At 38.8% G+C, this 26,501-nt stretch overlaps 1 protein-coding gene across 3 annotated transcripts in view; it reads left to right on the plus strand.

The window, feature by feature from the left end:
* Spata5 (spermatogenesis associated 5) overlaps nucleotides 1–26,501 on the plus strand; it is a 161,181-nt gene that overhangs the window by 97,935 nt on the left and 36,745 nt on the right. For 2 of the 3 annotated variants that reach the window (XM_051157081.1, XM_051157082.1), the window contains exon 15: nucleotides 15,643–15,807. In XM_051157081.1, coding sequence (XP_051013038.1) covers nucleotides 15,643–15,807 — 165 coding nt within the window. Of the gene's footprint in view, nucleotides 1–15,642; nucleotides 15,808–17,882; nucleotides 17,922–26,501 lie in introns of all 3 variants that reach the window. The other variant, XM_051157083.1, reaches the window with a different exon arrangement.

Here is a 26,501-nt window from a genome sequence, read left to right on the forward strand (position 1 = left end):
TCTTTGTTATGGCTCTGCTCATATCAGCAGTGTACATTCCTAGAGGACTTTACTCACGTAGGTATTTCTCAGTCCCTTACACTTGACCTTGGTCAAGTCATTACGCCTCTTTGAACTTTAGTTATATCATGTGATCTCTGGGTTCAGTGAGAGACCCAGTCTAAAAATAAGGTGGCAGACAATTGAGGAAGCCACACATCTGGCTTCCACCCACACTCACAGAAAAACATGAACACAGAAAGTCACAAATACATTTATATAAAACTGTGTTAAAATGGTTTGGAATATTCTTTGTGAGAATCTTAATGGGGCTATCTTTTTTTTTAAGTGCTCACCCATATATTGACATTCTTTATGACAAATATGAATGTGTCTCATGTTCAGAAAAACCATAAAGTTGTCTTTCTTTTAAAATCAAATGTGGTATTAGTGATGTGACTTGGGGTTAAACGTGCCTGCAGCACAAGCCCAGCAGTCTGAGTTTGATCTCTGAAACGCATACAAAGGTAAAAGTAGAGATACAACTCTATGGGTCATTTTCTGACCTCCATATGCACACACTCACAAGAATAATCAATAATTTTTTTGCATTCATATGAACATAGCCTCATAAACGCACATAATTAAAAATAAATCTTTAAACTAAAAGGAGATCTGGAGAGATGGTTTGATGGCTAAGAATTTGTGTTGTTCTTGCAGTGGGCTGGAATTTGACTTGCAAATGCCTGTGTCTTTAGCTTCAGGGAACTGTGATACCTCCTCTCTGCTATCTGTACTCACGCGCACACACCCTACAGTTACGGTTTTTAATTACTGTGATAAAACTTTGTGATCAAGTCAGTTTATAAAAGAAAGTGTTTAATTGTCCTTACAGTTCTATGTGGGTTAGAATCCTTGATAGCAGAGCGAAGGCATGGTCACCAGCTAGGGACCAAGTATTCAGATGCTTGAGACTTAGCAGGGGACATCTCGTGCAAACACTCATGCTCACGCGTGCACAATTAAAAGACATGTTTTTGGTTTTGTTTGTTTGTTTTACAAACAATAGATGAAATGTTTTAAGCTAAATGTGCACAGCCTTGCTGGTTATTAACAGTGACTTTTAACTTCCACACGTGTAAGAAGGTACCAATGGACTCTTGAGTGTAAATGTAAATTCCCGTTCTAGCACCATCCTCATGCTTTCACACGGGCTCAGACTTCTTGTCAGCAGTAAATGCTGACCTCACCAAGAGTAGAAAAAGATCAGGGACCCAAAAAGTGGACAGTCTAGATGAGAGGTGAGTGAGATGGTCAAGCACTGTTGACACGGGGTAGAGTGATGCCGCCATTGAAGACTGTCTTTAGGCTTACTTTTGTTTTATGGTATATATTCATGGGGGGGGGGGGCTGTCGTGGGAGCCTGTTCCTGGAAGTCAGGTGACAATCTTGGGTGTCACTCCTCACTTTCCTTACATACTTCCTGAGATTATCTACATTCTAACTCCATTATGGGCATGCTGGGCTTACCAAGGTTTTTACTCTAAAGCCCAGCTTTTATATGGGTTCTGGAAATCTGAACTCAGGCCTCCAAACCTTCACGGCAGCACTTCACCCACTGAGCCACATCCTCAGGCCTGTCTTTAGTTTATCATCTAGATATCAAGGTGTGATCTAATTGTGTTTGTTCAGGAAAGAAAAATCATTACTCTATTCAGGAGAAAAATCTCTTGGTTAAAAGTGAAATAACAGTAAATGTAGTTGCTCAGATGGTGTGCTGGCTAGTTTATGTCAACTTGAAACAAGGTACAGTCATCTGAGTGGAGGGAACCTCTATTGAGAAAGCGCCTCACTGCGATCATGTAAAGCATTTTCCTAGTTAGTAATTGGTGAGAGGCAGCCTAGCCCATTGTGGGTGGTGCCATCCCTGGGCTGGTGGTCCTGGGTTCTATAAGAAGGCAGGCTAAGCAAGCCTTGGAAAGCAAGGCAGTGCGCAGCACCCTTCCATGGCCTCTGCATCAGCTCCTGCCTCCAGGTTCCTGCCCTGTTTGGGCTCCTGTCCTTACCTCCTTCTTTGATGAACAGTGCTTTGGAATAAAACTGATAAACCCTTATTTTTAAAAGAACAACAAAACAAACCAAAAAGCCTTAACACCGTGAGGTGATAGAAATGGGTTTTTGAGTATTTGAGTTGAGGGTGAGAACATTTGTGTCCGGTTGTTCTTGGCCACACCAGAACCTCTACCTGAAGACAAAAGTGATTTCTCTGGCTATTCTTAGAAATCATCACATTCTTAAAGTAGTATTCCAGGGAGTATAAAAGCCTGATGTGCTACATGTGACCCTTGAGCATTTATTGCTTCCCACACCTCATCTTAGGCAATATAAAGCAATAAAAGTCCATGTCAGCATCACTGAGTAAGAAGAAGGTAGCATGATTATAGCTGGAGCCTCACGGGTTCGCTGGTACTTTGTAAGCCAGAACGGCATCAAACTGCCTCTACCTAAGACAGTACAATCTGAAATTCCATGTCTGCCTGCAAGGAGTAAGAGAACTGGCAGGGCAGGGGCAGAGTGATGTATTGGATCCTCATCGAAGGTTCCCATCTCCGTGTCTGCCCCTGAAGACTTTAAGCTCAGGTTGTCAGCTTTGGCAGCAAGTGAGTGCCTTTGCTCACTGAGCAGTCTTGCTTGCCTCCCCCACCCCGATTGCCTGTCTTTAAAAAGGAAAAACAATGTTTACTTTATTTCAAAATTTCCATCTTATTTTTGAGATAGAGCCTCTTACTGAACCTAAGTTCTCCCAGTATCTCAGAGCACAGATTTATTGAATAAAGTGACAGCCACAAAATTTCCAAAGATGATTTAAAAGTACATTATTCAGCAAACATTACACTGGACCTATATGAGGGAAGTTGTATGGGCACATTAGAATGAATTATGCTCAACTATTGAAAAAGAGAAATCTTTTTTAGTTAGCTTATTGCAATAAAATCACTTGATACGAGGTCTGGCTTACCAGACTTTTAAGGTTATGATACAGTGATGATGACTTCAAGGGTCAGTGCAGGTTTTGTTTAATTGAAGCTTTGTGCCAGTTGGTTACTGGCTATTCATGTTCTTCTTCCCCAGCCCCTGGTAACCAGTCACTCTCTTGAGTCTCTCAAAGTGATGGGTTCCCTTGTCTCACATAAGTAAGATACTTTACTGTTTGTCCTTGTGTCCTCATGTACATAATTGGCAATGTTTAAAGGATTAAATAATATTTGAATGCCAGTTTTCAGGTGTTTATATCACCATGGCTAACCTTTGTTTTTCAAAACCTGGAGCCCCCTGAATGGAGGGAAGTCGATAGATTTTTAAGCAAAATCTGAAGTATGAATAAACTATTGGCTAAGAGGAAAGTGTGGTACAGAATAACACCCTGTTCAGAGTTTGAAAAGGTGGACGTTAGCATAGGGATATAAGTCACTCAAAGTCTGCATTTTAAGCAGTCCTGATGAGCAGTGCTGTATCTCGATCTTAGTGTGCATGTGGCTCAAGAATGGACATGAGGGAAGACAGTGGAATACAGTGGAGGAGAGATACTAAAATTGACAAAGTTAGGGTGTGGGAAATGAAAAGTGCTGCACAGTTACTGCTGCACAGGAAATAGTAATGATTACCCACCCCACGCCCCACCTGCAGGTGGGGGACGAGAAATGGCACAGATGCAGAAGTTGTGAGCCGTGTTTACTTTAACGTTACTTTGTGTAGTGTCAGATAGGCAGTTTGACATACAGGTCTACAATTTCCAAGGTAAAATTGCGTTGGGTGAGTGAAGAATCCAGAGAAACCTGTCACTTAATTATTAGCTCTTTAGCTGTTAGTATAAGAGCCAATTGAACAATAGGTAAGACAAGATGAGATGTTCGACAGAGGCTTCTAGTGAGCAGTAGGCACCAGAAAAAGAATAATCTGGAGAGCTGAGAGCCAGCACAGCCAAGTGAGCCAGGTACAGCGTCTATCTGGTCTACAAAGGAATGGCCTTCTGTAAAGTCCCTAAATATTTAAATATTTAAAGTTGTAGTCAGAAGGCCCTTGCTATTTCTAAAGGGAACCGTCCTTATTTAAGCCAATTAAAAGAGTAAATGGCCACCGGACTGACATCAAGAAAAAAGATTAAATAATGAAAAACAAATTCGTTCATGTGTTTCACATCAGTGAAGTCGAACTGTCTATTGGGAACTTTCATATCTATAGTCCTATTAATTTTAGTGCTCGAAGCAGTGTTAATCCAATGGCCCACAGTGAAAGATGTTTTAAAGTGCCACATTAGTAGAGTATGTTAGGTTTATAACAGATACTGCTTAGAAAGAAGCATTTTCAAGGCTTTTTTAAAACCTTTTTAAGATTTAAATTATTTGGGTAGCACTTTCTCCTATCCCCTACCCCCTCCATCCTCAGAAGATATTTAAATGCCACTCTGTCAGATTGGCACTGCCTCTAGCATCTGTCCCTTCAGGTAATACTTGTCTCCCCTTCCCTCTTTCCTGTCCTTCCCAAATCATTTATTTAACTTTAAATAATCAGAAAAGTCTGTCTCCTTTCTTACTGAAATTTAAGATGGAAGAAAGATGCTATTACAATCATCTACCCACACAGCACTACCATGCCAAATTGAGTATTTAGTTTGGAAACCATGCCTTCCCAACTGCTCTAAAAACAGGAAGCATCTCTGATAAACGGTAGATAGCTCCCTGTTGCTGCAAAGGAAAGATGCACTTTACTTCTGAGTTCATTTTTGTGCAATAAGATGAATTCTCCATTTTGTGCACAGGATATATGTCTGTGTGTATATTGCAAAAATCGGTTGTCATTGTTTCTGCATACGTACACAGCCCGGGCACATGACAGAAGTAGCTCATAGGTTTGCAGCAGGTGATCCATTGCTAGAAGCTTCTGGTTCTGTGGTCCACTAATTAGAAATGTTGCCTTTTCTAAAAATGTTTCTTTTATTAAGCTCCCACTTTTAGGAAAGGTAAAATGTACATAGATAACTTACATTTCTAATATAGTGCTTAGAGGAAAGACAGAGGAAGGCACTAACATAATCTACAGGCAATCCCCCCACTCCCTTTTTGGTGGGTTTGTTGGGGGTTTTGGTGTGGTGTGGTTTGGTTTGTAAAGGCTTTATTTCTGAATTTATTTATTTTACTTTTTATTGATCCTTTGAATTTCACATCATGCACCTCAATTCCACTCATATCCTTGTCCCTTCATATCCACCCTTGCGACCTCCCCCCAAAAGAAAATAAAAAATAACAAAAAATATTTCATCGTGGAAGCTTTAGTGTGTCACAGCATGTCACACAATATACCCTTTTGTCCACACCTCTTGACTTGCAGGTATTCATTGCAATGACTCACTGGTCTGGTTTGAAGCCTCTGGCTTCTGCTACACTATCAATACTGGATCTTCCCTAGGACTCCTCTTGGATGTCCTGTTGTTGCCCTGTGTCATGGCGATCCTCCAGCATTGGATCTGAAGGACTGGTCCCTTTAAGTGCTCCAGCAGTTCATAGATGGGTAGATGTTGAGGTGGGACAACTCAATGATCTGGATCTGGGAAGAGTTGGTTAGCCCATCAGCTCTGCCGCACTGTCACCACCAGTGGGAGCTCTCCAGCACTTCCTCTGCCTCCATCCCTCAGCTCACCCAATGCCACAGCCAGCAAAGGCCAGGGCCAGCTCCCATGCCCTCTGCTCTGGCTTACCTATGCTCGTGCCACCAGCGCCAGCTCTACTGTGCTGCCCAGGTGACCCACTCTCTGGAGTACTATAGCTGGTGAGGGGCAGAACCAGCTCTCCTAATCTCATGACCTCTGGTCTAGCTCTTCCACGTGGTTGCAGGTCTCACACCCTCCACCCATTTTTATGAAGACCTTATATTTTAACTTAACCCTACAGCTAGTCTAAGGTAACAGCAGCACAAATGGTCAGATACAGTTTAGAAATCAAGGGCTAAGGGCACAGAACCAAAGTGTAATCAGTCTGTTGTTCATACCCTTCTGACTTTTGACAGCTGACCTCTTCAGGCTCCCATTTCCTTTCCTGTAAAGCACTTCCGAGGGTGATGGAGCAAATTGGAAAACATCACAGGAAAGAACTTGACACAATTGGAATATGCAGTAGAAGCTTGGTGGCATTAATGCAATTATTGCTCCATGTTCGACCTATTCCATCCCTAAAATCAAGTATGCTTGGTTAGTTTTGCCTTTTTGTTTTTGCTCTTCTCGGTGTAGAAGGCTTCTTAGAGTGAGTAATATCCTGTGGTTCTGTAAGCTAAGAACAGGTGTTCCTGCTCAACACCACCATCAACTTGATATATCAATTTGAAATATCATAAAACATACAAACATACCAGAAATTTCCCTGCTTTTTTCGCCCTTCTGGAAATCTGTTTCACAAAGTAAGGTTTCTAGGAACACTTGAAAAATGCGTGGTTTTCCTCCTTCTGTAGCTTTTCAAAAATTAGGTTCTCGTTTTATAAGGGGGGAGAATTAGAATAGTTCTAGGTAAAAAGTTAAAGACAAGTCAGACTGGTAAAGGAAGGTAGGAGGCTAAGTTGTTCTTGTTCGGTTTTCACCCTTAAGGCTGCAGTGCTCTGAAGTGCATTCCTTCTGAACACCTGCTCTCCTATGCATCAAGTCCTTTCTTGCACAGTACTATGGAGTTTTGCAAACCTGAGCAAGCCTAGCATTAGACAGAAGCCTGCAGATTGATTGATTTATTTGTTTTAATACAAATACATGCTCAGATGTTGGCATGCAGAAATCCTTTTTAAAAGAATTGTTTTTCAGAGAACATTGTAACCCTAGCTCCTAATGCTGTGCCTGCACTTTGTAGACACTCAGCAGGTGTCAGTGGGATTGATCTGCTTTGGGAAGCTTCAAGCTGAACAGAGCTGTTGCCTGGAGCGTTGTATCATGACTTGAACTGCTGGTAGAAGTAAGCTTCACAAGCACTTGAAAGTGAAATGGCTAGTGAGGGTTCAGATTCTGATTGGCAGGCTTTGTGGTCTTTGCAGAATTACAAGCCCATTTAAAGGAAGGCTTGTTGTCTTTATCTTCTTTAGCACAGTGGAGAGGCACTGTCAGAAGGGAGTATCTGGTAATAAGTTAGCCCCTTGGCCCTGAAACTGTGTCAGGCTCTTTGTTTCAGGTTGTGCTTCATTCCTGTATATCTTGCATGCTGCATCCATAACCAGACACTGAACCTTTCACATGATTAAAAATCCTCCACATTTTTCTGTGAACTGTGAGATTGCCTAACATATGTAATGTCATGCTTGTACACTTTTTACCACCTGCCTCCATGTCTCCATGTTCCTGAGTGTCCTCCATCAGTGTTTCCCAGATGTGTTCATCATTTGTCATGGATGGAATGAAAACTAGATGAACTCACCACCCGTAGCTGCCTTGGTCTTCCTGAAGCTGACTGAAGTAGTATATTGCTCTGGCCATTGTCTTGTGAAGTACCTCCTTGAATGGGCTGCGTGCTGTTACTCAAGTTCCTCTGCAGCACCTCGCCTTCTAAACATGATGACCTTTACTTTGATTTAAGGTCTAACTCCTTGGCATTAGGAAATATTTGTGGATATTTTAAATTTATCCAACATTTTTTTCTTATTGTTGTGGTTGTTTCCAGACTGTCTTACATGAATAAGAAGTTCTTTCCATTTTCTAAGCCAGTTGTAATAATATGGTTTTAATGTTAATTATCTACTATACCAATAATGATTTTGTACTTGTTATTTATGTGGAAGGTAGTGGGGGTGGTGGAGGTTTGAATGAGAATGGTCCCCATAGTCTCATATGTTTGAATAACCTATTCCCAATTGGTGGGACTGTCTGTGAAGAGTTGGAGGAGGTATGTCCCTGAGGATAGACTTTGAAGTTTCAAAAGGCTCCAGCCATATCTCTATTAACCTTATGGTTGTGTCTCAAGGTTTGAGCTCTCATATCCATATCCATACTGTTCCAGCACCACACCTATTGCCATGATGGTCGTGAACTCTAACCTTCTGAAACCATAAGCCTCAAATTAAATATGCTTTCTTTTGTAAGTTGCTTTAGTTGTGGTTTTATATCACAGCAATAGAAATTATGCTGTGTGTGTGTGTGTGTGTGTGTGTGTGTGTGCGCGCGCGCGCGCACGCGTGCGTGTCTTGGCATACATGTGGAGAACAGAGGACAACTTAGAGGAGTCAGTTCTCTACTTCCAGTGTGTATGACCTGGGGATCCTCAGTTCCTCTGACTTTACAAAACACCTTTTCCCCTGAGCTGTGTGGCCTAATTTTGGACTTTCTTCAGAGACAAAATTATAGTGAGTAGTTCCTGCAGTTGTTTTTTGTTTGTTTGTTTGTTTGTTTGTTTTTAAGAAAGAAACATCCTTCTCTCAAAGAGTATATTTTCCATTACTTTCAAATATAACCATCTTCCAAAAAAGAATGCACACACACACACAACTCTAAAGTAGACTCTATACTCTTGAGGATTACTGATCAAAGGCTGTAAGTAACGAAAGAGGTTTAGATGATTTTTCTGAACATATAGCTGTTAAAATGATCGATTAGGATATTAATTCAGTTAGATAGATCTTTTGCTCTCACTTTGTATGTAGTATGCCAGATTATACGTTTAAAGTCCAGTTATATACTCAAATGATTCAGAGAATTTCTTCACAAAGGAGAACACTTAAAATTGAGCTTTGAACAAGAGATTGTACTTCTCTGACACACCAGTGGAGATCGTCATTCTGGCCAGGGAAGTGTGAGAGAACAGGGAGGCAGAAAGCCCCATGGTGAATTTGTGAACTTAGTACTTACCTGTAGTGGGAGCTTCAATAGGAGAAAAAGAAAGGAGCTGCAGATGGGACTTAATTAGAAAACAATAAATCAGTTTTTTCAATAAAAATGATCACTTTAAGCAGTGATATGTATAAAGGGGGTGGGGCAAGACGTCAGGCAGAAAAGTGTTCAGTGAGGCAGTTACATGCTCCATCGGAGGCTTTATTGGCTTCTTTAACTGAGTAAGCATTTATTAAGTGACTCATGTATGCCCTGGTTGAACAGATGAGTGAATGTGGGTTCTGCCATTCAGTCCTTTCAGTCTGCAGTCTGTTTGGGAAAGACCCAAATCAAACACGCAAATATAATAAAGACAACCAAGTAGCTATGATGCCAGTAGAGATTGGGAGTAGTGTTAACCACATGTGCTACTCTGCTAGATTTAGAGGAAAAGAGAACTGACTAGGATAAAGTTAATGGTTTCTTTGAAACAGACCAGAGCTGTTAGCAAGCATTTACCTTTCCCCTGTTCTGGAGGTTTCCTCCATGAATGGGGTGGGTGACTCACTCTGTTTTGGTTGATGGGTGAGAGCCTGGCTGCCCTTCTGTCCTAGAGGAGTGCACACCCTCTATTTACATGCCCCTTCTCACATTCAGGGAACCCAAGCCAGTAGGTCCTGATTCTTTTGCTTCTTTGCTTTGGTTTGGTTTTTCAAGATAGGGTCTTTATATGTATCTCTGGCTGGCATAAATTTGGAGCAATCTTCCTGACTCAGCCTCATGCGTGCTGCGAATAATATCATTCTTGGTTTCAGAGTGTCTTTTTTAATATTTTGAACTACATAAGTATTCTATACTGATTCAATTAAATTTGAGTGTTTGATAAAAATCAAAACTTACAAGAGATAAATTGTAAAATTTTTGAAACAGAAATGGAACCTGTAACTAGCATTGGGCTTCACCAAGAAAAAAAAAAAAACTTGCAATGTTTTGAATTCTTTATGTACAAATCAGAAGGAGAAAGAATATTGGTTTTATAAGGAGCATATTTTCTTTAGTGGTCATGTAAGCTATGAAGGATGCCACTTAGAACCTTAGAAATGGGGTCTTAGAAGCTCATTTTAAAGGTCATCTGGCTCTGGTAGACAACACTTCCTTAACATGCAAAAGGCTCAGGGTCCATGCTTGTACTGTAAGATACATATGTGCATATGTTCACGTACAAAGGGCTGTATAGTGACGCTGTAATTCCTTATCTAGACACAGAAGCAGAATTAAGTGGCTGCCTCTGTTTACAAAAGTGAAAACGTTGTATATCTAAGTATTTGAGGAGCCTGTCAGATGTACACTGCCCATCTGATTAGAGTCCCTTTATTCTCATACATAATATAGACATCAAGGCTGTTAGAAAAGTATAGACGTGTCCAAGAACTTGAATGAGTTCTTAGACAATGCAGTTAGTTAGGGCTTGGGGAGACGGCTCAGCAGTTACAGCAAACTTGCCTTGTTCTGATCCCCAGAAACCCATGTAAATGCTGGGTTGCTGTTATGGCCCTCCTGTTACTCATGCAGTAAGACTAGAAACATGAAATCCCCAGAGGAAGCTGGCCAGTAACACTAGCCATATCAGCCAGAGCAGTTAAGATGATTCCTGTAAAAACTCACATACACGCATATACATACAAAGTGGAAAAAGAAAGAAAAGGCAGTGATTGAAACTGTTTGGATGAAGATGCTACAGTATCCCAGGTGACTTTACAGCTGGAAGGGTTCTTCATCAAGTGCCAAGCTGATTTCACAGAATTCTCATCACTCTGAGCATACCTACTCTAATATTCCAGAACAGTGCTTAAAACAAAGTGCTAGGAAGTGTGTTAACTGTTCAGAGTTTTATAGGAAGGAAGGTTCTTTCCTGCTGTTTTCAAAGAATGACTTTCACTGACAAGATCAGACCAGAGAAGGCCTCTCTGGCTGCAGGCCAGACGATTTGACATGCACTCGGCCTGCCTTGCCCTGGAGCAGCCTCAGCAGAACAGTACAAGTGCATGCTGGGCAATCCAGCACCCAGCCAATGTTTATGCTCTGTATTCTTTGCTGTGTCGTTCTTTTAAGCATTAGAAAGGAAATTTAAACTACCAAGAAATTTATTAGTTTTACAGGGAAAAAAGATCAGCCTGTTTACAGCTGCTTCCCCAACAATTAAACAGGGCTCAGTCCAAGTTGATATTTGGGCAGTGGGAGAAAGACTTGTTTATCTTTGATTTTGTTTGTTTGTTTGTTTGTTTTTAAGTTTCCACCTGAAACTCTGGCTCCAGGGGATCTGACTCTCTTTTCTGACCTTCTTAGGTAATTGTACTTACGTGTTCATACCCACACAGAAACATACATACGTACACATAACTAAAAATTAAATGTTTTTGAAAGAAACATAACCCTTCAGTTTTCTCCTGCCCAGTGTTTTGCAAACATACTTAACTAAAGCCCCTTACTCTTATTATCACTGACTAGACTGTTTTATTAGCACTGGCGTGAGACAGGATGCCGCTGACCCACACATATTAGCAAACTCTCAGCATTAGTACTGTGTATTAATTGAAAATGAATAAGTATTTGCTGTGGAATTGAAACAGTTGTAATAACTATTCCTTTGCATTTTCACTTACACTTATGACCAAATTATAGTGGTTGTTCTTTGACACTTTACAAGTTGTTATCTCTTAAATGATTCTTATATAAATTCCCAAACTGCTTAGTTAGAGAAAATAGTCTTTTCAGAAAAGATCATCTGACAATATCTCTGTTGCCATTAAGTTCATTAATTTGTAAATACTGAGCATCTAGCAAATTTAACAGTTCTTAACGTCTTTAAATTCGTATTGCTTTCTTATAATGTACATAGAAGACATTGGACCTGGTTTTATGTGTGGTTCAGTTCATGTGTAAACTTATAAAACCATGTCTAGCCAAGTTAAAGAACATTTCACTTGGGCTCACTAAAAAGACTGCTTTGTTTTTTGTTGCTTGAGATTAGATTTGTCAATATTTCGTGTAAATGTAACTATACAGTATGTAGTCTGGGTGATTAATATTGGTTGTCAACAAGACTTAAGAGTAGCCCAGAAGACAAACCTCTGAGTGTGCCTATGAGAGGTTTGGTTTTGTTTTGTTTTTGTTTGTTTGTTTGTTTTTAAGAGTCAGTTAATTGAGATGGGAAGACTTACCAAAAATACCAGACAAAGAAAAGGATAAAGAGACCTGGGTACTCATCTCTGCTTCCTGACCAGGGCTAAGTTCCTGCCATCAGGATTTTTTTTTTTTTTTAAACCATGACAACACTGTAGCAGCATCCTTTCATAAAATAGTTCCTTTGTCATTTGCTTTCAGAATCAACATGGAAACTTATACCATCTTGTTCTCTACAGATGTAACCTCGTTCTCTCACACTGTCTTTCTTCGGCTGCTAAGTTCTTCAAGTGTTATTTTGAAGAATAGACTGTAGTTCCATGGTAGAACACTTGCTTAACCTATATATGACCCTAGGTGAAATACCCAGTACTAGAACGGCAGAGTGGCTCTTAGTGTCCTCAGTCACCTGAATTTATGTATAAATCTCAGTTACCTTGTCACTTTATTTAAAAAATCTTATTGAAATTGTATGCAATCTATTGATAAGTTTTGAAATAATTATTTTAGTAATGGTGAATATTCTAATCTACAAAAATGGCATAACCGTTTAGGTCTTCTTTATTTTCTCTCAAGAGTGTTCTGTATTTTTCTATGCAGAATTCTTGTTTTTACTTCCAGGTTATGTTTGAGTTTTATAATGTATTTAAAGTAAGAGGTTTTGCTGTTTGTTGTATAGAAGCAACTGATTTTTCGAAATACTAAACTTGTACTGTGCGGTGTTGTTATCCCTGTTTTATAGGATTTATTTATTTACTTATTTGTTTTTAGAATTTCTACATAAACATGTCTTCTTAATGTACTTTTACATATTACATATTCTATATTCCCTCCTTCCTTACTGCTCTGTTAAGCTCTTCAGCATAAGAGATGGTAGGTGACATTCGGTATTTTAGTGTTAAATATGTTTCTGGCTACAGGTGTTCAGTAAAGAAATACCTTTTGTCGTATTGCAAATTTCTCCTATTATCAGTTTGCTGAGAGTTTAGTGAATTTAGCATCATGAGTGCGTCTTTAATTGATTTCCAAGTGTTTTTTTCCGTACATGTCAAAATGACCTTTTTTTTTTTTTTTTTTTTAACTTTTTTAATCAATACAGTGAAGTACTCTGATTAATTTTAGATACTAGCCCAACCTTTGGTTCTAGAAATAACTCCTGGATATGCTTGATTTTGATTATTAATTCATTTTATAAATCAGATTATGTTTGCCAGTATTTTGAAGATTTGGTAGTGTATATTTATAAAAGCCATGTTTCTGTAATTTTCATTCTTTGTAATAACCTTTGACAAGTTTAAAGTTAATAGCCTAACGTTATAACACAATTTAGTGAGTGTTCCTTTCTGTGTTCTGAAATAGCTGTATAATTTTAATATTTTGTTGTGGGGCTTGCATTTGGTTTTGTTGGTTTTATTCTGAGCATTTGAAGCTAGCTCTCCTTTCACTTAACATGGGATTTACTAAGTAACCCTGGCTAGTTTTAAACTTCTCCTCTACTATAGGTGAGCCTTGAACTTGTGTGTGCTGCCTTCGCCTCTAAATGATGGTATTACTGTCATTTTATCACAAGACCAGCTCTAAAACGGTCCTTTGTGTTATATTAGCCTTGACTATCCTGGGCTCACTTTGTAGACTAGGCTAGATTCAAACTTGCAGAGATCCACCTGCCTCTGCCTGTAGTATCTTCATCCAAACAGTGCTGGGATTACAGGCGAGCGCTACCCGCTCAGAATCTGCACTTTTTGAAATATTTAATTTCCAATGTTTTTCATTTCTTGCTGAAGGTTTTGTTTTCTGTCTTATATCATTTGCCTTCCATCTGTAAGGCTTCTTAGCCATTTCTGTGATATCTCCTAAAACCCTTTTGTTCTTATTGCGGTTGTTTTTTTCTTTTATCTGAAAATAACCCTGTTTATCCTTCATTATTGAAGGTTATTTTTCTTATGAGTTAGGGTTCTGGGTAACATTTTTGTCTTAGCACTTTAAAAATGTTACTCCCCTGATAGCTCCCTGTATATTGGGTTGGGGAGTTACTAGTTGTTCACTGCTCTAGTTAGCAGTGTGAACCTTGAAGAGTGCGGCCTAAAAAATGAGGCAGACTAAAGTCTCATGCAACAGCCACCTTTATTTTAGAGCATCAGACAACTTATACTCTGAGGGTTAAGAAGAGTCACCAGAGTAAAGTGTGCAGTCGCAAGGATAAGCTACATGTGGCAAAACCACGTTTTTCATAGAGGCACATGAGTAACAACAGCTGAAGTAAACTCACTCCTGTCTGCTACACCTCAGAGGAGCCCGGAAACACAATCCAAGAACAATCCAGTGTTTGAAGAAACTGAGGTCACAAGACTCTTGTTTGTTTTCTTAGAGTTTTCTCATAAGCACTCGGAATTCCCCTCCCACGACTCCATTCTTGGATTGTGTTCCAATGATTAGTGATTCTAGGGTCCCCCTGTGTACCTGTCTTCAAGATACTCTTGATACTTCTTTCTATCCTGTTGGAGTTTCTTGACTAAATTTGTGTTTGCTTGTCTTTTTGGAAAAATTTTAGGTCCTTAATTCTTCACATTTGTTGTTGCTGTTGTTCCTCCAAATGTTCTTTCTGATTATGACGTAGTAGACTTTTTTATATTGTTCCACAAGAGTGATCTTTTAATGTAAATTTCATCATCTTATCTTTCTGCTTCTAACTTAAACAGAAAAATACTTTGTACAGTGTGTGTTTCTCTGACCTTACTTCTTACCTCTTGTTTTCATTATTTACTCTGCCATGGAGCCTCCAGGCTTCTTTTTTTTCCTACCATGTGCCACTTGGCTTTCCTTTGTCCTTGATCTTCGCTTTACCTTGAATGTTCTTCCAACATCTCTTCATGTAGCTAGTTTCTTCAGGCATTTGCATAAGTTACCTTTTGAACAAAGCCTTTTTGATCTCTCCATCTAAATGCTACTTCAGTCACTCAGAAGATAAGCATCTATTTCTGTGCCTTTATTGAGATATCATATGCCATAAAATTCACTCCTTTAAAACATCTTTCGTGGTTCTTATTCGTAAGTTCTCATAATTGTTATGACAGCTTTGCACATGTATGTTTTACACATTTTTCTAATACCAAAGCTATCTGGTGAGTAAGTAGCACATGCTCATAAACTTCCTGAGTAAGTAAGTTTATTAGGCCTGGCATAACACAGATGCTAGCCTACAGTAAAACGTCAAAAATATTCAGTTGACTAAATTTATCTCTGAGCCTATTCCTTTATCATAGCCATGCTATTTTTAAGGCTTCCTAAACAGCAGATAGCTTAGCCTGCATTTTTAAGAGTTATTGAAGGAAGCTTTGGATTTTGTTTTTTTCATATAATAAGTACAAGTCATATGCACATTTCCCTAAATGTTACCATTTTCTATTTACCTTGTCAGTAGTACAGAAAGACAATTTCCCAGAAATACTGTTTCCCTTTCTTCAAAAATCAACTAAACACTGTGTATATATTAGATTATATAACATCTAGTTCTTGTCTTACTTGTTTATTGAAGATAACAGTCGTGTCGTGTGATATTTCTGAAAAGGTAGGTGTTCTCTTTTCCTGACTGCCTTGATATGAGGTGTCAGTTCTGAGCATAGCTAAGCCTCCCTGTTCCATCTCTTTAGGCTTTGATGCGTCCTGGAAGAATTGACAGGATCATTTACGTGCCCTTACCAGATGCAGCGACAAGAAGGGAGATACTGAACCTGCAGTTCCACTCGATGCCGATCAGTAATGAGGTTGACCTGGATGAGCTCGTCCTCCAAACTGACACTTACTCAGGAGCAGAGGTAAGATAATTCCCCAAAATACAGATGTAGCTCAGAGGTAGAACACATGTTTAGCATACAAAAGACCCTGGGTTCAACCCTTAAACAAACTCCCATACCCCATACCCCCCACATACCCTCCCAAAAAAATTGGGGTGGAAGGGAAGCAGGAACTTGTGGTCATTAAGCAAAAGAAGCTGCTTCCTTCTAATACCTGTTTGAAGTGACTGAACCAACAGATCTTAAAATCACATTACACTTTACTTGACCTCATGGGGTTTTTTTGTTTGTTTGTTTGTTTTTAATCCTTGTTCTGATGATTTGTCAAAGCATTATTTAGTATGCCATAGCACAGTGGGAGGAACACTGGATTGGAAGATGCTGACTTCATTAGCCTTCCTGACTCCGGTTCTAGCTACATGCTTTACTGAACTTTGGTTCCTTTTGTTAAACTACCAATTAGGAGGGCAGAATAGACTTTTCAGTTATTTTCTTGTGGAGGTGATATTAGGTTGCCATGAACATAAATGACTTTTCAAAGAGATAGACTATCTTTTTATTATTGTTGACATTTTTAATTATTCTGATGCACTTTTTATCACAAAAAGATATCTCAAAAAAGCAGTAAAAGGAACTGTGTGCCCTTAACCACAGAAAAGAACTGTCAGCTATAACTGCAAGACCTCTAAACACCCTAAGATCATGTTTATGTATGGAAGATAAGCATTTTCCCTCTCCTTAGAAAATCTTCCTCTTAGCCTATTTTTAAACAAAGTAAAATTTGTTAAAGAAATTGTGTAGCTTTTCTACATGTACCACTCCCTCCTCCCAGTGCTAAGAATTGTACCCAGGTCCTTATGTATGCTAGGCAAGGACTTTACCACTGAACCACATTCCCAGACTCATACATATATGTATATATTTTTTAATATTATATATATAATATATATATATATACATATTTCTTACAAAAAGTATATACCATATACTGCAGCACAGAATTAGCTTTAGAACACCACTGATGTGGATTTTACTGGTAATTTAATATTTTAAATAAGAAATTACATATTCTTTTGATTATGGGTTGCTAATAGGTGCTCACTCCATACTGTTTTATCTACTATTTTCATCCACATTTTGTGAAAACCAAAAAGATATACACATATTATCAGGCAAATTTCCATAGAGTTGGCTTTAGTGTCTCATGTAATCATAGCAAATAGCAACATAAATGTCACGCTACTTACTGCTTTGTCTTCTGAGCTGTGAGAAGCAATTGGAGTGCACTGACCTGAGTCCCTTCTGAAATGGAAGTCTTTATGATCACCTCCTTAGCGTGTAGTTAATATGACAGAGGACTCAAGCATTTCTAAAGTGGGCTTTTGATGCAAGTGTAGGGCCTGGCATTGAGTATATAACATGGCAAGTTAGAAGAACAAGAAGAAACTATAAATCCTTCATTTGAACAAATGGAAGAGTAGTTAAAGTTAACAAGGCATTAATATGCCTTTCATATTGAACTAATTCATGATAGTCCAAAACAGAAATGAATGTCTGTGAGATTTAATCTGGCTGGAAAGAAAAATCTCATTTGGTGCCAGCAGTTACACCAGCTAGCAAGTTCTCATACAATACATATCTTACTCTATCTAAAAATGTAAGCACATTTATGATCTGTTTTTATATCCAGTTTTGTACAAATTGCCACAGAAAACCAGTAATGAATCCTATGCTTCCTAGGCTGTGTTCTGATGTCCCGTGCTCATTGTTTGAGAGGCCACTCTGACCTCTTTTAATTTATGGTTATAATATGTTAGGAATATCCCAGAGCTGCACTGAGCTGTCCAGTTCAGAGGAGACGGGCTTCCCCCAGAATGGAGTATTTGGTGGAATGGGAAGGTAGAATGGGTGGGTGGGTGGTTTAAAGCGTTAAGCAGTTTACAGATATATTTAAAAATATATTTAAGTTTTAAAACTGACAAACAGGAAATTTAACAGTCAATTTAAATTTAGACAAAAATGTAAGATCTCATCTTTGTCTCTCTCTCTCTCTCTCTCTCTCTTTCTCTCTCTCTTTTTGTCTGTCTTTTCATCAGAGTGACAACAGTTCTACAGTGTTTGAAGGCCAAAATTAGGTTTGATTTTTTTTTTTAATAGTTAAAATGAATTTAAGATGATAACCGCGGTCATCTGATACTTCACACTTAGTACTTTGTAAACTCTGTTTTGAGTGATTGATTTTCTCACTAGGGTAAGACCATATCCTTTAGTCACAATGTGTTTATAAATGCTTGATAAAGTGGGAGGCAAAAGAAAAGACAAGTTACAGCTGGGAAAAATAGACTTCCATTTGTCTTGTCAATAGGAATTGACCAATGAAATGTGTACTTACATAAGTTGGTTTTTTTGTTTGTTTGTTTTTGACTAAATAGTATCCACCCCATGAGAGGTGGAGATAAGAAAATCTTGACAGTTACGTTGGTGTTTTAGAAAATGTTCAAGTATTGTTTACATTTCTTTTCATGTCTAATTAAAACAATATAGCTGTGGTTGAGGTTGAGATGATTTTCTTAATGACTGGGATTGGTCGAGGTTTTCAAATTAAGTATCTTCATTTTACCTAGTCAGCGTCCTTCCATGAAAGCCTTGTCTTGAAGCAGACCCTGTAACTCCCCTGAGATATTCCATTTTCCCTCCTGGAGAGGACATGCAAAGTAAAGCCTACATTAATCCCCAGGAGCATCCTAGAGGAAGTGCTAGCACAGTGGTTCTCAACCTGTGGGGGTTTGAATGACCCTTTCACAGGGGTTGCCTAAGACAATCAGAAAACAGAGGTATTTGCATTATGATTCATAAAAGAAGCAAAATTAAAGTTGTGAGGTAGTAATGAAGATAATTTTGTGATTGGGGGTCACCACAACATGGGGAATGGTATTAAAGGATCCCAGCAACCCTCTGTTCCTGAGAACCACTGTTCTGCTTCCTTCCTCTGTGTGCTTGGTGCTGTAGGTACCTGATATAAATTGTATAGCAGAAAGAAATAGGGTGGGAGTAATCAGCTGTCTGGGGTTCCTCTGGAACATTGTGTTGTTTTGGCTAATGGGACAGTGTGGCCCTAAGCAGATGGAAATTCATCTCGAAAGGAAATGAGTCTTTTTCCTTTTCCTTTTTCTTGTTTTGTTTTTGTAATGGTTGTTTTCTTTTTATTCTGTTCAAAGTTGTTTTGTAGCAGGTAACCATTCTTTAATCAAATTGTTCTGGTTCGTTTTAGAAAACGTTTATCTCTGAATGTAGACTGTAGCTGGCCTCATTGCTGTTTGTGATAAATTATTTCCATGTTTTGGGCAAATTGCTAGCACAGGACAAAAGCCACTGGCTCTGTGGCATTTGGGTTGAATTTTTGTTTGCATTTAGATGTTACCTTCTCTTTCCGGTGGTTACTTAAGTAAGAGGCATTTATAAAAATGTCTCCCCAAGTTAGAATGGATTCACTTTAGGTTTGTCAGCTTGATTGATGGTGAAAAAGTATGAATATTTGGTAGAAGCCACAATCCATACTTCCTATCACGAGTTTTGATTATCTACTCATTTGCTTCTTTGTTATAGGGTTTTTGTCTTTTGAGACAGGATCTTGCTATATAGCTCTGACTGGCCTGGCCTGGAAGGAACTCATTATGTGGCCCAGACTAGCTTCAGAGCATAATAATTCCCCTGCCCCATGCAACTGACTCCCAGTGCTTACATTGCAGGTGTGAGCCATCACACTGGGCTTGACTTGATCTTTACCAAGCTGTAGTTACTCTGTAGGGTTCTGGGCTCCCAGTCATCCATGCAGACCACAGGTTTAAACTGTTGGTCCATGGAGTGCCCAGCTGTTATAGTCAGCAGGTAAGGTGGACTTGATGCGGGGAGGGGGGTCCATCTTTTCAGCCTTCTCAGATGTGGCACTATCATGAGTCAAGGAGCATCTGTATTGGTTGGTTGGTTTTGTTTTTTGTAACTACTACAGACAATTGGTGTTTATCGGGATTTACAGATTCAGCTTCCCTCAGAGTTAAAGTGGCAAGATGGCTTGTGTAAGTTTGGATGTTGCCTATCAGTTGACTTTAATAGAACCCTGGCTCTTCCAGTGTGCTTCAAGATGTAATTACCTCCTAGTTCCCTTATATAAAATTGTTATGTGATTGAATTTGTTTTGTGGGTTAAATGGGATAACAAATATAAGAACACCAAGAAGCAAGCCTGGCACTCGCTAGAGGGCTTCCCTTTGCTTATTCTGCAGTTTCTCAGCTTGGTATTTGTATTGACCACTAAAATGTCAGTTTGCTGCTAAGTGGTAATATATTTTGTGTTGGCATAATGACTAGATAAACTTTTCTGAAAACAGGATAATTATTTGTATTATTTATTTTATAAAGTTTCTTAAGCCTTAACTTCATATATACTTTAGCTGTTTATCCTTGTTTCAATATTCAAATAAATATTACTTAAAAATCTGTTTTGTAGTTCATGCCCCCAGCCTTGGGTCTAATAAAAGTTTTTTAAGTCTCCATACCTGCTTGACATGGGTGGGAGGAATATCCCCCAATGAGCCTCATTAATTCACGAAGGTTCTGTTCACTGTGGATAAGCTGTTAACAGCTACGAAAAGGACAACCTTGAATTATTTTCTGTCTCACTAATGTTCCTATTGACATCTCTCCTATAGAGTGAAAATAAGAACAATTAACTGTGAGTTACAATGTCTGTATTTCCCCTGTTGGAAATGCACTGCTTACCACACTTCAGTCAGAACCTGTGTCTGAGTGTCCTGTATACATTTACTGTTCATCTGACCAGTCTGCCTAACGACATATCTAAGATCGAAACAAGAATTGATCATCAGGACAGGAAAGCTTTTTGGTGTCTCAGGTTCTCCACTTGTGTAGTAGAAAACAACCTACTGCAGGGCCCTTCTGTCACTACAGTGCACAAAGCACATCACTGCAACAAAGAGCCCTGTGAATATCCACTGCCATAACCAACTAGCCTTCCATTCCCATTTGAGATCTTTTTTAATGCTGCTCTGCTCTTCCTGGAGCTTTCATCCTAAAGTCTAGCACCAGAATTTCAGTGTTCTTTTCCTGCTCCCCCTACTAACATCACTAGTATGTCTTCAGAGTGTCACAAGCACCTTCCCAGAGTGACCTTTCCTCTAAGCTCCTGTACTCCTGTTTCTAACTTTTTTACCCTTAGTTCATTGTTCACAGCCTTAATATGAGCTGCTACCTCATCTCCCCTCGACTTTCTTGGACAGAGGCTAGATCTACACCTCTTGGAGACCCCCTAGTATGCACAAGCGAGTCTGCCTTGTTTTCCAACCAAAAATACTGGCTTCACTAATTAAAATGGCACTCTGTGACTTTTGTCTTTTCTTACACATTATATGAATACCCTGACTCCATGTAAATAGTTGCATATCTAAAGAACCAGAGCTAAGCAAAAGCAACTAAGTTGTCTAATCCTAGCAAGCAATAAACTCAATACCAAAAACTAGATCTTGCTTTCCTTCTGAAAGACTCATGACCTCTTCATGCCTTGGTCTCTCCAAACATTTGATGAAGTTTTGCTTATTCCTGTAATAGTAGTTTAACAAAGTAAAATATATGCAATGGATTTACTATGTACTATATGGTATTATATTTCTCTTTATAAGTAATTGTCTTTACCTTTTTAAAATTCCCCCCTCCCTGAAGTATAACCTATTTGAAGTTGAGAATCTGTGAGATTTTAATTCATTTATTTCATTTCCCACTTATTGTGAATAATATTTACAGTTTAGAGAAGACAGCACATAAAAACTCAATTTTGTATTGAAATGTTTACATGGCCAGATCCTGTGATGTGCACAGTGTGGGCTACAGGAGGAAAGAAGCAGGACGCAGAAGCTGGAAGTGAAAGGGACAGTTGGTGGCCAGTGGAAACATTTGATCTGAGTCCTACTGTCAGTCTCTAGGGTTTCCTCAAGTACAGTGATTATGGCAAATAGAAGGCAGGGATGCATGGAAGTATAATGTGGCCTACAGTCTAGGCTGAGGACAGAATTACATGTAAGGAGTAGAAGATGAAGTGGAAACAGTAGGTCAGACTTAGAAGTGAACTTAGATGTAGTCTGCCTGGTGGAAGACCTTGGGGAAATGTAGTGAGCATTGTTATCAGATGTATGTTACTGTTAGACTGGTGCCATATTTAGCAAGCTGGCTAAACATCTTTATGTAAATATAGGGTTCCTTTATCGTGCTTGGTGAAGTCTTCCTGGTACAGTATAAAGCTTATTACTTAGCACACTTGATATATGTCAGTTCTTTCCACATCTAGCTGACCTTTATGTAAGCATAGCCTTTATGTGTGTAGAAACCTACATCCTTTTTGTCTTGTTCACCTTCATGTCGATCATAGTACTGAACACACTACCTTGTGTAGAAATAAGTGTTTATTAAACAGACAGATTTATATTTTACATTTCAGGTAGATAAGCTGCACTCTGTGACTATAAGATCTGCCCTCTCATCTGTTGGACATAAAGAAATCCACAGTACCTCTGTGGATTACCATATTATTAGTTAAGTGGGTTGTGTATAGAGCATGAACTCTTATGTATAACTTCTAGGGCAAAACTTTATGTACAGCCTTGATGTAAGAGAATTACAAAAGGACCCTTCAGAGCAGGAAGCCAGCACTTCAGTATACTTCTTGCATAATGAAGGTAGGTATGTCAGACTTTCAGCCAGCTCACTTCTCTCCTCACCCCTCTCTCATACTTTAGGGTGTACTTGCTAAGCAAACTGACTTGGTGAAAAACTAAAATCCATCATAGCTCTTCACTATAATTTGAGTTTCACCAAATCATTTCACTTTTTAAAAGAGTCACTTCTCATCTTTTAATAAGGGAGAGTAGGGTGTGGTCTTCATCATTCTTGTATAGGAATCCTTTAAGAGTTTGACTGATGGATACTTTTCATGGCTGTGATTATTTTAAATTGTTTTTGGAAACCAGTACTCTAAATACTTTCTTGTGTGGCTTACAGATGCCAGTCATGGCACTAGAGGAGTGAAGCCCTTGGGAGACACTGCTGTATACTCAGACATCAATAGAAGTCTGCTTAGGGAATTTAAGTGCTTTTACACTAAGGGGAAGTGACTGTCTCATGCCCAGGGTCCAGTTCTTCATGTGGTTTTGTTCTCTTTATGTCCTGAATTCTTCAGTGCTTCTGTGTTCCAGCATTCTTTAGTACCTGCTGGTCAGGTTCAAAGCTGTGGTTTGGAAGATACTGGAATAAAAATGTTTGTAAAATGGAGAAATGCAGCAGCCAACTTTTTCATTCAAGTCTCTTAGTTAAGAAGTAAACAAAGGTTATACTACTGTTCATTCTAACTTTGTTTTTAAAACTTAACAAACTGTGATACATGCCCAGTTCTTGGAGACTTTCTGCGTTTCCACACTTCAATTTTTACTTAATTTAGGAAGAACACACCAAATGAACTTTCCTAGGGCTGTATTAGATATATGATTGCTTACCCCACAGCAAGTCACCTGCCAGAACACATTGTGCCGCCATTCCTGTATTACAGGCTACTTGGTAGGTGTTTAAAACTGCTGTCATCTTTCAAGAAGCATTAGTCAGGAAGGAAGTGGATGTAGAGTGGGCAGCAAGCTTAAAACAGTATTTTATAGCGAAGTATATAAACCCCTCTGTAGGAAAATCTGTCCCTGTACATGGCTGGCTGGTACCTCAAGGCTGGTATCCAAGATAAACCTGTATCTATGAAGGATTACACTTACGGTAATGATGATTTAGCTTTTAATACTCAACACTGTTTATTTTGTGCCAAAAATTTCTATTTCTTCAGGCTAGGTCTTCATAATTCTTGAATAAACCATTTGCTTCTCCATCTTCAGAGGAATTACAAAATTTGGGAATTTTTTCAACTTGAGGGACCCTGTGATTTCTTTTTTAAAATTTATAAAATGTGTCACACAGGCATTAATATGATCGCTTAATTTTACTTGGTCTTAATATAATTTCTAATTATATTTCTAGTCTCATTATATGAAAACTGTTCTGTGTTACAAACATTTTTTACTGTGTGAAATTGCATGATGGGTAACTACATAGATTATGGAGTGAGGAAGCTGTAAGACCAGATGCCGACCTTGCCCACAGAGTTCTTGTCAGATTCAACAGCACAGCTCACGTACATGTACTCTTCTTTATAAGTGCAGAGCAAGTGTTTCAGGAATCTTTTTTATAACCAGAAAATCACATTTGATCTTTATAATACTAAGTATTTGCAGCTTGCCTAAAATTTCCATATTTTATCTTAGAATTTTTAAATACTCATAATGATATTTTATTGAGATATTGTTTTCAGTTTTAGGTCATTAAGCTTATATTTCATAGTAAATGATTTATTTCAGCTGTCTTAATACTTGTAATGTCTATGTTAAGTGGGGTTTGTTGTTGTTAAAGATATGTAGTATTTCTCAAAAGTAAAAGTTAATGTTTGTTTATAAACTATTACATATCACTCAGAATATTTTCAGGAAATTTCCTTTTTCCTGGCTTAGAGCTTAATTTTGTTTTCTTTTTATATAAGTCTCTCTAAATTAAAAAAACTAGTCTTTTTTTTTTTTTTATAATAATGTAATTAAGTTAGAAAAAGGGGTGCTGATATTTAAAGGAAATACTTTATCTTCTATTTATTGAAACCTAAAAGAGAATTGAGAAGTTTTTAGTGATAGCAGCTCAAACAGACTCTTTCTGAGGATAAGATAGCAAGGGTCTCATTATCCCAGGTTCAACTCAAATATATGATCCTCCTATACCGTAGCCTCCTGAGTGCTGAGACTATACACATGTACCACCACAATGGCTTTTAAACATGTGATAGAATATATCTGTGTGGTTATAAAGAAGCAAAGCTCATTTTCCTTGCTAACTGGGCCCACAACTAGAAGATCTTACACCAGGATTCTTTACTGTCTCCATGAGCAAAATAGGGGGAAGCTGATATAATAGCCAAGAAGCAAAAGAGAAACAACAGGTATACAGACATGCTCCAACTACTGGGATTCCATTGGTTTCATGTGCTGATGTGACACATTATTCTTTATTATTTTGATCCTAGCTGGAACTGTACTACTAATGTTTACCACTTTTGTAACTAGAGTTGAAGTTCACTTAATATGTAGTGTGTTGGTAACTCAGACATACATCAGGTAAAAAGTCCTTGTCATCTTCTGTGGTATCTAAAGATGCCTCTACAAACCTGTAATAAGTATGTGATGCTCTAACAGCCTCCAACTCCCTACCCCAACACTCTTCCATGGTCTCTGGAGGCATGATTTCAGGTTTCAGTTGCTTCCTTAAAACAATAGCCTTAGCTGGGCGGTGGTGGCACATGCCTTTAATCCCAGCCCTTGGGAGGCAGAGGCAGGCGGATCGCTGTGAGTTCAAGGCCAGCCTGGTCTACAGAATGACTCCAGGACAGCCAAGGCTACACAGAGAAACCCTCTCTCGGGGGGGGGGGGGGGGGGCGGGAGAAAGAAAGAAAGACAATAGCCTTTACTCAGAGGAACATGTTAGAGGTTGAAACTTCTGCTGGTCTTACCTTTAAAGCAGTCTGCATTGCTTTCTTCACTATAGATGGAGCTTTATGGCTGCTGATTTTTTTCTGTAATATTTTAAATGATATATACAAGCACCTTAATCCACATACAGTTAGATTGTTTTACTGGATGAGGAATACAGGGACATTTGAAGACATTTTGTTGTACAAGTGCAGCTTCATAGAACTTCGATTTTGAATTTTCTGATTTTTCTTCCTTTTCTTTTGTATTTATCTTTTCATCCCACCCACAAAGCCATCTCTGCCCATCAGCATCCCAGAGTAGACACTGATACTCATCATTCCTTAATGCTTCCTTGGTATTCCTTGAGCCATAGATTCGGGAGCTGTGCTGCAGATATATCTGGGGCTGTGCTCCCCCACACTTCATTAACCTTTCATGTATCCAATTGTGGTTTTCTACAATCAGTGGTCTCCACTTGCCGTTGAAAGAGAAGCTCCTTTGACAAGATGGGATAGCTACACTTACTTGTGGATATAAGGATAAAATTTAGGATGATGTGATCTAGCAAAGTGGTAGTAGTAAATTCTCTTTTAAGGTCCATGACCTTACTAGCTATGTTTCTAATACCAGTCATGATTTCCTTCTTGTTGAGTGGGCCTTACCTTAGACAGCTGGTGGTTACTGCTAACATGTGAGTGCCACTATTGCACCTTAATGGATATCTTAACATGCTGGTCATTGTAGTGATATTTTATAGTTATCACAGCTGGGTAGGACTATGAATTACTTCCTTCCCATGGTACCTTATACAGTACTTTCTGGTACAGTGGGGGCTATACCACAGAAAAGAGGCTTTTATGTTAGATACAGCTCTCTAATAATCTTGAGTCCTGTTTCCTAAGTGTGTGGTTTCTTCAGGAATAGGGCCTTACCTTTAACTTTGGAGAGGCCCTATATTGGCTTAGGAGTCATTTGGGTTGCTATGACTACCTGAGAGGCGGTCTCTTGTGACTGGTACTGGAGTTTTTGTTAGTTTATGGTTCTTGTGGGAGCATTGTCAACCAAATGGTATAACTTCATTTAAGCTACAGATAGAAACATC

Source organism: Acomys russatus, chromosome 15 (assembly GCF_903995435.1).
Source record: "Acomys russatus chromosome 15, mAcoRus1.1, whole genome shotgun sequence".
NCBI classification, from domain to species: Eukaryota; Metazoa; Chordata; class Mammalia; order Rodentia; family Muridae; genus Acomys; species Acomys russatus.